At 37.2% G+C, this 13541-nt stretch overlaps 1 protein-coding gene across 1 annotated transcript in view; it reads left to right on the top strand.

The window, feature by feature from the left end:
* The window catches only part of LOC121315983 (NF-kappa-B inhibitor epsilon-like), a 13065-nt gene extending 87 nt beyond the window's left edge, over window positions 1-12978 (top strand). The window contains exons 2-5 of the mRNA XM_041250638.1: window positions 6557-6764; window positions 9119-9207; window positions 10394-10642; window positions 11980-12978. Coding sequence (XP_041106572.1) covers window positions 6557-6764; window positions 9119-9207; window positions 10394-10642; window positions 11980-12042 — 609 coding nt within the window. The 3' untranslated portion in view covers window positions 12043-12978. The remainder of the gene's footprint in view (window positions 1-6556; window positions 6765-9118; window positions 9208-10393; window positions 10643-11979) is intronic.
* The last annotated feature ends 563 nt before the right edge of the window (window positions 12979-13541 follow it).

Here is a 13541-nt window from a genome sequence, read left to right as displayed (position 1 = left end):
ACAATACTTTAGTAAAGTTTTTGTAGCTAACAAAACAATTCCACTCTTGTTACACTTTGTGCACATCCAGTCACTATAAAGGTCTCAAATGTTTTAGCAAACATATATTTACATTTTAAAACATGATATCTGGTTAGCAGGCCTTGCTCTCGATATTCTTGCACTTTTGTGTTTCATTGTACCCACCCCTTCAGAGTTTTCTTTCTTGTCAGTAACCAACCAACTGCTTCTCTGAATAACTGATATACTTAGCAGCCAGTAGGATGCTTTGACCCTGAAGACGAGGTGAAGTGATCTAGGAAGTGAAGCAGTAACCTATTTCCTTAAAGACAATGCAAGCAAACGGAGAACCGTATAGTACGTAGTGTAGTACCAAATCTCAAAGTTTTACCAATAAAATACTGAGTAAAAAGGTATTAACAGAGAGCTATGCAAATCCTAAAAAAAGAGCTACAGATTGTCTTCGAAATGAAAGGTACTGACAAGTATTTTATGGCGCTGGCCAGGAGGAGAGCGTTGTTCAAAAGTATTAAATATAGTATAATATACCTGCTTTTTGAAATTATGAATGAAATATGAAAACCAAGAAAGTTAATATTTTTAAAACAAACCCATTTTCTTTCATTTCTCATTACTTTTAAACAAAATGAAAGAAACAAAAAGGAAATCCTTTTCTTAATTCAAAATATGATATTTTACACAAAACTGTGTTTATGAGTATATATTATATATATATATATATATATTATATATATATATATATATATATATATTTACATATCCTATATGGTATAAAGGAATCACCATTTTTATTGTTGGTTTACCTAGAGTTAACTTATTTAAACGTAACTTCTATTCTCCAAACGTTATAAGTAACCAAGTTCATGACTAGTGATGATAATTAGTATAATTAGTATATTATATATATATATATATAAGACAGATTATATATATATATCGGATATATATATCACCAATACACACATATATATATACACACACAATACCTTTGTTTGTTTGTTTGTTTGTTTCAACAGCACTTCTCTTCATAAACCAGCTCCCTCTGATCTAATGGAGCTGGAAGCTCTTTTTTAGTATGTGGCTGTTCCCAATTGACACCAATGATCTTGTATGGGAGCAGCCACATTCTCTCATGTTTTTGGCATGAACAGGAATTAACCCCGCCTTTGGCAACCACCACTAAAACAAAAACAACACCACACTTTATTTACATGCAGAGCTCTTCCCCTTCACAATTATATATATATATATATATATATATATATATATATATATATATATATATATATATATATATATATATATATATATATATATATATATACAGCTCTGGAAAAAATTAAGAGACCACTGCAAAATTATCAATTTCTCTGGTTTTAGTATTTATAGGTATGTGTTAATAAGTAAAATGAACTTTTTTAACATTTATAAACTACTGACAACATTTCTCCGAAATTCCAAATAAAAATGTTGTCATTTAGAGCATTTATTGGCAGAAAATGACAACTGGTCAAAAATAACAAAAAAAATGCAGTGTTGTCAGACCTCGAATAATGCAAAGAAAATAAGTTCATATTCATTTTTAAACAATACAATACTAATGTTTTAACTTAGGAAGAGTTCAGAAATCAATATTTGGTGGAATAACCCTGATTTTCAAGCACAGCTTTCATGCGTCTTGGCATGCTCTCCACCAGTCTTTCACATTGATGTTGGGTGACTTTATGCCACTCATGGCGCAAAAATTCAAGCAGCTTGGCTTTGTTTGTTGGCTAGTGATGGCATCCATCTTCCTCTTGATCACATTCCAGAGGTTTTCAATGGGGTTCAGGTCTGGAGATTGGGCTTGCCACGACAGGGTTGATCTGGTGGTCCTCCATCCACACCTTGATTGACCTGGCTGTGTGGCATGGAGCATTGTCCTGCTGGCAAAACCAATCCTCAGAGTTGGGGAACATTGTCAGAGCAGAAGGAAGCAAGTTTTCTTCCAGGACAACCTTGTACTTAATTAGCTCAGGTGTAACCAATCTCCTTCAAAATCACACACCAAGTTAACTGGCCTCCACTTGTGTTAAATTGTAGTGATTCACATGATTTCAGGATAAATTCAGCAGTTCCTGTAGGTTCCTTCTGCTGGGTAGTACATTTCAAAGCAAAGACTCAACCATGAGCACCAAGGAGCTTTCAAAAGACCTCTGGGACAAAGTTGTTGAAAGGCACAGATCAGGGGATGGGTATAAAAAAAAATCTAAGGCCTTGAATATCCCTTGGAGCATGGTCAAGACGGTTATTAAGATGTGGAAGGTGTATGGTACCACCAAGATTCTACCTAGATCAGGCCGTCCCTCCAAACTGGATGACCAAGCAAGAAGGAGACTGATCAGAGAGGCTACCAAAAGGCCAATGGCAACTTTGCAAGAGCTACAGACTTTTATGGCCAAGACTGGTCAAAGTGTGTATGTGACAACACTATCCCAAGTACTCCACAAATCTGGCCTGTATGGTAGGGTGTCAAGAAGGAAGCCATTACTCAAGAAAGCCTACCTTGAATCCTGTTTGAAGTATGCAAAAAACACTCAGGAGATTCTGTAGCCATGTGGCAAAAAGTTTTGTGGTCTGACAAAACTAAAATTGAACTTTTTGGCCTAAATACAAAGCGTTATTTTTGGCGCAAACCCAGTGCAGTGCATCACCCAAAGAACACCATCCCTACTGGCAGCATCATGTTATGGGGATGTTTCTCATTGGCAGGGACTGAGGCACTTGTCAGGATAGAAGGGGAAATGAATGGAGCAAAGTACAGAGAAGTCCTTGAGAAAAACCTGCTGCCCTCTGCAGGAAAGCTGAAATTGGGACGGAAGTTCACCTTTCAGCATGACAACGACCCAAAGCACACAGCCAAAACTACACTGGAGTGGCTAAGGAATAAGAAGATAAATGTCCTTGAGTGGCCCAGTCAGAGCCCGAACCTAAATCCAATCGAAAATTTGTGGCATTACTTGAAGATTGCTGTCCATCAGCACTCCCCATGGAACTTGACAGAGGTTGAACAGTTTTGTAAAGAAGAATGGTCAAATATTGCCAAATCTAGGTGTGCAAGGTTGGTAGAGACCCATCCCAACAGACTCATAGCTGTAATTGCTGCCAAAGGTGTTTCCACCAAGTATTACCTCAAGGTGGTGGAGACTTATCCAATTATGATCTTTCAGTTTTGTATTTTTAATATATAATCTTTTTCTCAATAAAAAACTTTTTTCCCCTTAACAGTGTGGAGTATGTTGTGTAGATAAGTGGAAAAAAAAATTCTCATTTAAATGCATGAAACTCTGAGGCACTGACACAACAAAATGTGAAAAAAGTTCAAGGGGTTGTAGACTTTCTATAGGCACTATATATATATATATATATATATATATATATATATATATATATATATATATATATATATATATATATATATATATATATACAGTGGCTTGCGAAAGTATTGACCCCCCCTTGGCATTTTTCCTATTTTGTTGCCTTACAACCTGGAATTAAAATGGATTTTTATTTGGATTTCATGTAATGGACATACACAAAATAGTCCAAATTGGTGAAGTGAAATGAAAAAAATAACTTGTTTCAAAAAATTCTAAAAAATAAATAACGGAAAAGTGGTGTGTGCATATGTATTCACCCCCTTTGCTATTAAGCCTCTAAATAAGATCTGGTGCAACCAATTACCTTCAGAAGTCACATAATTAGTTAAATAAAGTCCACCTGTGTGCAATCTAAGTGTCACATGATCTCAGTATATATACACCTGTTCTGAAAGGCCCCAGAGTCTGCAACACCACTAAGCAAGGGGCACCACCAAGCAAGCGGCACCATGAAGACCAAGGAGCTCTCCAAACAGGTCAGGGACAAAGTTGTGGAGAAGTACAGATCAGGGTTGGGTTATAAAAAAATATCCGAAACTTTGAACATCCCACGGAGCACCATTAAAGCCATTATTAAAAAATGGAAAGAATATGGCACCACAACAAACCTGGCAAGAGAGGGCCGCCCACCAAAACTCATGGACCAGGCAAGGAGGGCATTAATCAGAGAGGCAACAAAGAGACCAAAGATAACCCTGAAGGAGCTGCAAAGCTCCACAGCGGAGATTGGAGTATCTGTCCATAGGACCACTTTAAGCCGTACACTCCACAGAGCTGGGCTTTATGGAAGAGTGGCCAGAAAAAAGCCATTGCTTAAAGAAAAAAATAAGCAAACACGTTTGGTGTTCGCCAAAAGGCATGTGGGAGACTCCCCAAACATATGGAAGAAGGTACTCTGGTCAGATGAGACTAAAATTGAGCTTTTTGGCCATCAAGGAAAACGCTATGTCTGGCGCAAACCCAACACCTCTCATCACCCCGAGAACACCATCCCCACAGTGAAGCATGGTGGTGGCAGCATCATGCTGTGGGGATGTTTTTCATCGGCAGGGACTGGGAAACTAGTCAGAATTGAAGGAATGATGGATGGCGCTAAATACAGGGAAATTCTTGAGGGAAACCTGTTTCAGTCTTCCAGAGATTTGAGACTGGGATGGAGGTTCACCTTCCAGCAGGACAATGACCCTAAGCATACTGCTAAAGCAACACTCGAGTGGTTTAAGGGGAAACATTTAAATGTCTTGGAATGGCCTAGTCAAAGCCCAGACCTCAATCCAATTGAGAATCTGTGGTATGACTTAAAGATTGCTGTACACCAGCGGAACCCATCCAACTTGAAGGAGCTGGAGCAGTTTTGCCTTGAAGAATGGGCAAAAATCCCAGTGGCTAGATGTGCCAAGCTTATAGATACATACCCCAAGAGACTTGCAGCTGTAATTGCTGCAAAAGGTGGCTCTACAAAGTATTGAGTTTGGGGGGGTGAATACTTATGCACGCTCAAGTTTTCTGTTTTTTTGTCTTATTTCTTGTTTGTTTCACAATAAAAAATATTTTGCATCTTCAAAGTGGTAGGCATGTTGTGTAAATCAAATGATACAAACCCCCCAAAAATCCATTTTAATTCCAGGTTGTAAGGCAACAAAATAGGAAAAATGCCAAGGGGGGTCAATACTTTCGCAAGCCACTGTATATATATATATATATATATATATATATGAACCCATTTTATATCATGATTGCCATGCAGGCATAATTCGCAGCATTTGAGAGGCTGCACAAAAGGTCGGTTTATTACCTGAGGTGATTATTTTTTGTTAGTTGCATTGGAAATTAATTCAATTCTGTGATTACTTAGTAAAGCCCAGCCACACAGCATTTGATTGGCTGCACAACACATGACAGTAAGAACCTATGGTACATGGCGAGTGGTTTTTGAAAAATCGTGATACTAAACGGTTCAAGATATTAAGCGAGGTGATATAAAACGGGTTCATCTGGGCCATAGCCATACTTTATAATAATTATTACATAATTTTTATTGGAAGATTTATAACGATGAGGATGTCACAATTAATTTTGTAGGTGTACTGGAAGCATACTTATGCATGACTTGCTGTACTAATGACGACTTGGGAACTGCTAGTTTGAACTGGGTGGTAGTTTGCATTAACATTTGCGACAAGAAGTTACTGTGAATGGTGGTCATTATTACCTCTTTTTTTTACGCTCACATCTGTAACATTTTATAAATATCCTTGACCTGGGGATTTGTATGTATCTTGTTATTAAAGCTGCAAATAAAGTTATTATTAAATAGTTCATATCTTGTTTTATCCCTTAACTTTGTGCTTTTAAACAGTAACTTGTTTGTTTACAGTTGGGGCTTTCTATTCCATGGGTGTCAAATGGTACAGCTTGGGGAATTTTTGTGGAGGTGGGAGGAGTGGAGATCCCCCCATTAAAACATTTAGAAACGATGGAAAGGGGATGTCCCCCTATAACTAATAACAGACTTGGAAGTTGACTGTTTCGAGTGAATTAACATGGTGGTTAGCAAAGGTACCTATTTTCAGAAGGTCATGGGTTCAGTGCTTAGCTGGGGTCTGATTCATCTTATGCCGAAGTCAAAAATGTAATAATGCAATTGTTAACACCTGCAGTAGATGAGTATCCCTGTTGATAAGAATATTTGGCACATTTATATTTTTGGAAACTGCTCACCCAGTAGTGTTGAAACTTGGTACTGTCTTTTGACTCGGTTATAGTTTCAAGCTAAATAGGAAGCACTGCACAAATTCGATGAAACAACAATATAGATAGCATGGGACATGTTATTATACGTGATATCTACAATGTGTTGTATATATATATATATATATATATATATATATATATATATATATATATATATATATACACACCAATTTTGTTTTAAAAACAAAGGCTGTTTAAAGCTGGACTTAATCTTTTTCTCAATGAATTGTGTAGTCTGTAGTTTGCATATATTAGTATAGTATCCGATTCAATACATTTGTACTGTATCAGTCTCTGATTCACGCACTTCCAATCTGTTGATTCCTTCCTTTCATATGGTTACTTTACTTTATTTACAGACACCTTTACACCTGGCTACGTATCTGAATCAGCCAGTAGTTGTTCAAGCCCTGGTAGAAAAAAAGGCCTGCTTAGAGTTACAGGATCAGGATGGCAACACGCCTCTCCACGTGGCATGTGCCCAAGGATACCTGGAATGTGCCGTGGAGTTAACAAGAGAGAATGAGCGCTTGCTTAGCAATGTATTGAAGATGCAGAACTGGAGAGGTAAGGAACTCAAGCTAATCAAATTTGGCAAATATTGGTTTTATTCAGATAATTAATAATTATAACCTCTGAATATAACCTCTTTTTCATTATTTTACAGTTTACAGTTTACAGATTCTATGATCCTATGATTAGTATAAATGGACAAAAGGCCCACATCCCAATCATCACACATTTCTGGTTACAGAGTGACTACCTTGATGTATTGCCATATGTTGATAGGGGACAAGGGTGTAATAATATATTTGAATGGTGGAGTATTATAGCTCCCATGTTAGACATGTGACCAATGTAGTGTGTGTACATGAGTAAAGGGAGAATTACTCATGTAAATCAAGTTTGTGGCCGAAAAAAACAGCCAAATAGAGGGATAGGGTAAATCTTGTTTATTCGTGTAAATGACAAAAAACACTGGAAAATCCACACCCAATTTTACATGGAAACACACATTTCACGTGTAAATGTTAGTGAGCTTGTTTATCCTTAAGTGACATTAATATAAATATTGCAAGGGAGCAGGTCAGGTGTTACTGTGGATTCCAAAACAGCAAACAGTAGTGGCTGATGGGCGATTTTACGGTTAGCAGTGGTGTAGTTCACATTAATGATAGTGTGGGCGGCTTTTTTTTATTTTAGTTTTTTGCTGTGTCTGGCTGTCATGTTGTTTGTCTTTTGTGAGTTTACAGTTCTGTGTAAAACCGCTTACCATGAACTGCAGTGTACACTTGTTATAGTGTTAAAGCAGCTGTTTGAGAATACCCTTGCTGTAAAAACTACCCTAAAGTTAAATACAAAGAGCAAGTGAGCTGCTTACTAAATGTCTGTAACTGAATTCCCTTGCTTTTGATCCCAGCTATGTCCAAAGACAACACGTGTCCACCCTCCACTCTAAATCACTGGAGCGAGGGGGAAATCCGGGCATTAATAAGTATAGCTTGTGACTTGGATGTGTTGAGCCAGCTTGATCGTCCAAAACAGCGTAAGATCGCCCTCTCAGAAAGATGAATAGAGCGCACAGTCCCACAAGCTAGGGACAAATTTAAACAGGATGGTCCCACAGAGCAAATGCTTTCTGCTTCAGTTACATCTGGCATAGCTATGTATGTGTTGCAGTGCTTCTGAACAACGGAGTTGACAAACTTGTAAATACAGCCATGAACTGTGGTTTTTTGCACCCAAAACACATTGTCAACTACCCTGTACTGAGATGAGGATGCCAGCTTAAACAGAGCAATCACCTCTCTTTTATCGACTGGTACAGGAGGCCGTACGTAATTCCTATTTGGCTGCATATCTTCTTTTACCAGTTCCACTATAATGCTGAATGTTGCCCTGGTGACTTGAAAGGACTCTATCCACTGCAGATCTGTGAAAGAGTGATGCAGCACAACTTCTTCCCACCAGCAAGATGGACGAATATGTGTCCAAACTGTCCTTTTGTTAGCCATTGGCATTAGATAACAAGGCATAAGGATTTGCTGGTAGAGGATGTTTGTAGGTTCAAGCTCCTAAAACAAAGGGAAAACATCCACTGTTCCCAAGACAGGGGAGCATATGTGGAAGATGTGTGGCACAGAGCTTTACAGTCCACCAGTTTTCCGCCATGGTGATCTGCAATACCTGTGTTGGTCAGTTTCATTTTATACCTCCCAGTTCATTTTTAATGAACGAGTCGTAAGATAAATTAGTTGAAACCGGTTTCACTACTAACGACATGCCACCCCGCCAATGACATTCAAAAAAACATTTTGGGCAAGTGCAGTAAAAAACATTATTAACCAACCAGGTATGAGGTATTTTGTTTTATTACAGCAGCTTAGATTCACTTGTGTACCAGTTCTCTGTTCATGGAAACCACATTTTCACAAAATATCACCAGTAATCTTCAAAAACAGCACAAACACTTTACGCAGAGCTAATTTACATATCAACCCCCACCTTTCCCCTTCATTTGCATGACGTCGGGTGAAAAGCCTGGTTTACTCAAATAAATTAAACTGAGCAAATGGAATCACAAAAAAGCATTTTACTGAAGACATTTTTCTCGAGCAAATGTCTCGAGTTAAAAAAAAAAACCTGCATGGAAACTCCACCATTGTCTTCCAAAACAAAACATATTTACAGTTGTACTTCCAGAACTATTTGCAGACAACATGAACAGTAATGTCAACACAAAGCAAGTATTCCACATATACTGAATGGGATTATCAGAATGAAGCAGATCATTGTGAATACCATTGGAATGTAGACATGAAAATGTTAGCATTGTGGTACCATTCTGCCGTATCAGTAGTATTGCCATGGTAGTGCCAATGACTTTTCATTGAAGATCATATGATTTCTTTTGATTTCAGGTATGACTTGTATCCATGTAGCAACACTCCAGGGAAACTATCGATTGATAGAACTCTTAATGAGGAAGAAAGCAAATATCAATGCTCAGGTAGGCACCAGTAATTATCCAGTATTCAAGTTTTGCCCTTAGTTGGTTCCTCAGAATATAGACATTTGTTTATCCCTAGCTTTCAAAAATACCAAATAACAAAAAATATGTAATTTCGGTAATAAAGATAAAAGAAGGTTATTGTCATGTTATGCAGTGTTAGCATTACAAAATTAAGCAAAGTTATAGTTTGTTATTTGGTCTTTTTAAAAAGCCATTGTAAGAATAACATTATTTTAAATTGAAATGTAACCCTTGAGTTAGTGTTAACATGGCACTGGATTTATTGTGCAAAAAAAAAAAAAGAGCAAAATCTGTGTTCTTGACTATCACCAGCACTCTCCCAAAAGAGATTAGTTAATAGTTAGGCATGATTTTCATCATTAAATGTGGGCACCCAAAGGCAATACTTATAAAATCAAATACATGTTTCAACCAAGTCCTGTAATCTTCCCATGACATATAAAGAAACTATTGATAGCTGATAATAATGTACAACATGTGGTTATTCACTCCTTTGTGTTGTTTTCTATTTACTAAATTCATTCCTCACCTTACATTTTATATTCTATTTTTATGTTCTATTTGTATATTTATATAAAGCCTAAGCATAGTCATACATCATAAAACTGTTGGGAAACGGTACATGAACAGCAGAATCTATTTAATTTGTCAAAGTGACAAGCTTTGTTTTGTAAAGGGAGTTCATACAGTGGTGTCAGTGCTGTTATTGCTTGATAATAGTATCGTTCTGGGTGCTACTGTGCCCTGGCAAAGCACAGAAATGCTGAAACTACCGTGAAATAATTGTCAATATTTGTTGCTGTTGGCAGCTGTGTATAGCACAATCTAGCAGTGTAGCCTCTAAAATGAGTAGATGACCAAAGTTCTAGAGGTAAAAGAAGAAAGAATTGCGCAAATCATGTAACTAAAGAAAAGGATGAAAGCGCTGATTGAAATGTGTGACGGACTGCCAGGCTGGGTGTTTTTTATTGCTGTGTTTACCCCATTTAATTAATGATAGATGGAATGGATGGAGACCTTCTGCTGACCCCATAGGATGCTGTTCAATAAATATTTGCATTTCATTATGGCGTTACAGTACATACATTTAAACATTTCAGACTATATTGGTTTCTATAGCAACCATTTATACCAAACTTCACTGCACTATGTGTTCTTTCAGGAGGGCACCAGTGGGAAGACACCGTTGCATCTTGGTGTGGAGCTTCATGACCAGTCCCTCGTTTCGCTGCTGTTGAAGAAGGGGGCTGACGTAGACATGGTCATGTATAATGGCTGCACACCCCTGCATCTGGCCGTTGGGAGACAGGATGCCAGCATTGCCAATCTTTTGTGCCAGTCTGGAGCTGACAAATTATTGAGGAACTTGGAGGGTGAGACAGCTCAAGATCTTGCAGATGGAAATGATGATGTAAGTAGCCAAGCTTCAGGCATTAGAGAAGTAGAATGCATGATTCGTGGCATTTCTCAAGTCATATATACCATTACTAAAATAAGGCCCTTCAGCAGAACAGTGCCTGCATTGCTCAGGAAGTAGATTTGTAGATGCATAGCTGATAGGTATGTGTTTGTCTAGCCAACTTCCTCTCTGGTTTACTGGTTTACATTTTAATATATTGAAGAACAGCGATAAACACGCATGCTTATTTGTGGGACTATTTTAAAGAAGAGTGGAAGGGAAAAAATATGAAAATATGCTAGAAATACACCTACAGGGCTTTAATATTATCTTTTATCATTTTTTGTAACACAAACTTGTTATAAAGTAATGAAAATGTATAAACACACCTTCAGTCATGGGGGTTGCTTAGGCTGCTTAAAGCTGCAATCAGAAAGCAGAAAACAGTGTATATACCAAAGTATAAGCCTATGAATCAATGTGTGCAATTATACAGTATAGTTGATTGCGTCTGGATGAAATTATGGATGAAGGATAATAAGGAGATTGGTAGCTTCCCAAAGAACTTCAGTCTGTTACATGTTTAATATCTTTTTTCTGCTTTTTTGCAAACACTATTAACATCTAAATCACATTAAACAATTTTGTTCTTATCATTCTGAAAAAGAGACAACAGTATTACATTGTACTCTGTCACTGAAACCGTAACTGCATGTCCCTCTATGAACACCGTACTCTTCTTCAGGCTTGTTTTTTGGCCTCCTTTTCCTTCACGCACACTGTTCATGCAAATAATATAATTAATATCAGGATATTCATGGAGTATACTGTAAATCCCACCCACCCCTACAAGTATGAATGTGACCTTAATGAAAATAACACTATGTAACACAATTTTTGTTCCTGGGTAGTAAGTGTTATTTCCTAATTGCTTATGCCTCAAAAGTATAGAAAATGGCTATTATTCCCCACAGACTTTGCTTTTGTGACCAGGACAGTGATATTTCAAAATATCACTATTTCCAATGGGCAAATGGGCAAATGTGTGTCTTTTCGTTCACATAAAGTCAGAAAAAAACAACATATGAATCCAAATTAACATGCATTTATACTAAAGTAATACAAAGATGACTACAAAAGATTTAGAAGTGAGTAGTTTTTCAAGATTTACAATTATACTGTATTTACAGTATAATTGTAAATCTCGAGAAACTACTCACTTCTAAATCTTTTTGTTACACAGTGTAATGGTAATAAAATTGGTCTGTTTTGGCCTGTTTTAATTCTGTTGGTTAATAATCTATTTGGCTTTTGTAGACCGTTTGACATTCTCCCATTTTATCTTTCAGATACTTGCTCTGTTTCCATTCGATGACATACAGATTTCAGGCAGATCTGTGGTGAACTTTTGAAGTCAAAACATGAGAAGGAAAAAGACTTTAAAAACAAAAACCATAATTATCCAAAGTCACCACAGAGCTCAGAACGTTACTTTTGTGGCCCTGATTGAATCACTTTCGCTATGAGAAGTACTGAAGGTGACACAGGAGGCCAATGACCCAGGATGTATGACGGCTTCTGGGCTGATGTTGTTTTTTTTAACGTTTGGGTTTAAATATATGCTGTGGTTATCTGAAGAAAGGGGGCCAGTGATGAGGTAACTAGTAAGAAATACTGTTTTTTGTGTTTATTTGATAAATCCATGTTTTTTCAGTTACATTACATAATTAAGGTAGTGTCATAGAAATGTTTTAATTATAGTACATGTGTGGGGACTTCTTAGCTATGGCCATTTTACCTATTGGAGGAGTACAGTTGTTGCTGATGGTAAGGTGTTGGGTTAGGCCATGCGTAGTCAAAAGGCACCCTTCCATTCCAGGCCATCGTCCCAACTATGTTCTTCATTGGTTAATTAAACTGTCCAGGTCCTTAAGTTGTAACTATTTAAGTATACCTATTAAACCTGGAGTGGAATCTTGCCTTTACCAGAGTTAGGCAAGTTTTATTTTTACAAAATGTCTATTTCCATTTGAAAGAAAAGTTATTTAGAAGCCTTTTTTTCATTTTTTTGCAAATGCTGTTAACACTTTAACAGCTTATTTAAATTATGTGTTCTTCTCTGCCTGGGAAAAAGAAGCAACAGTTGTTACCCTGTCACAGCAAATTGTAACTATCAGCAGCTTACCCTTTTCGTAGGGCTTGTTTCTTTGCCAGTACCATTCCAGTTACATGTGGCCTCTTGTTTCTACTATGCCTTTATTAGCGCAAGTCATTTTTAGTGGCGAAGGGGGTGTTTTATGTGTGTGTGTGAGTGTTAAACAGAGATTAATAAACAAAGAAGAATCTTATTCTTTAGTACAAATTATTGAATGTGTCATAATTGTTGGGTACACAGGGTATCTATGTCGCATGCCATTTTCTTGTCTGTATGTAGAGCACCCCACACTTTGCGCACCACTGGTCTAGAACAGGGCTTCTGAGGCCACCCCCCCCATGCTATAGAAATTCCACATCCCACCATATACATTTATATATATATATATATATATATATATACACATACACACACACAAACACATCAGGTATTTAAATAAGACTCCTACTGCTGTTGCATAGCAGTTTCACCCATTCCAGGTTTTACAGCGAGCTTGATTAGCCTCAGTGTGAACAAGTTCAGGTTTGTCTTATCAAATTATATATCTATACACACATACACACACACTGAACAAAAATATAAACACAACATTCAACAATTGCAAAGATTTTACTGAGTTACAGTTCAAATAAAGAAATCAGTCAATTGAAATAAATTCATTAGGCCCTAATCTATGGATTTCACATGACTGGGAATACAGATATGCACTGTTGGTCACAGATACCTTAAAAAAGAAAGATTGGAGCGTGGATCAGA

Source organism: Polyodon spathula, chromosome 5, assembly GCF_017654505.1.
Source record: "Polyodon spathula isolate WHYD16114869_AA chromosome 5, ASM1765450v1, whole genome shotgun sequence".
NCBI lineage: Eukaryota > Metazoa > Chordata > Actinopteri > Acipenseriformes > Polyodontidae > Polyodon > Polyodon spathula.
The sequence above is the reverse complement of the archived record's forward strand: the minus strand, read 5'-3'. Positions and strand labels throughout refer to the sequence as shown.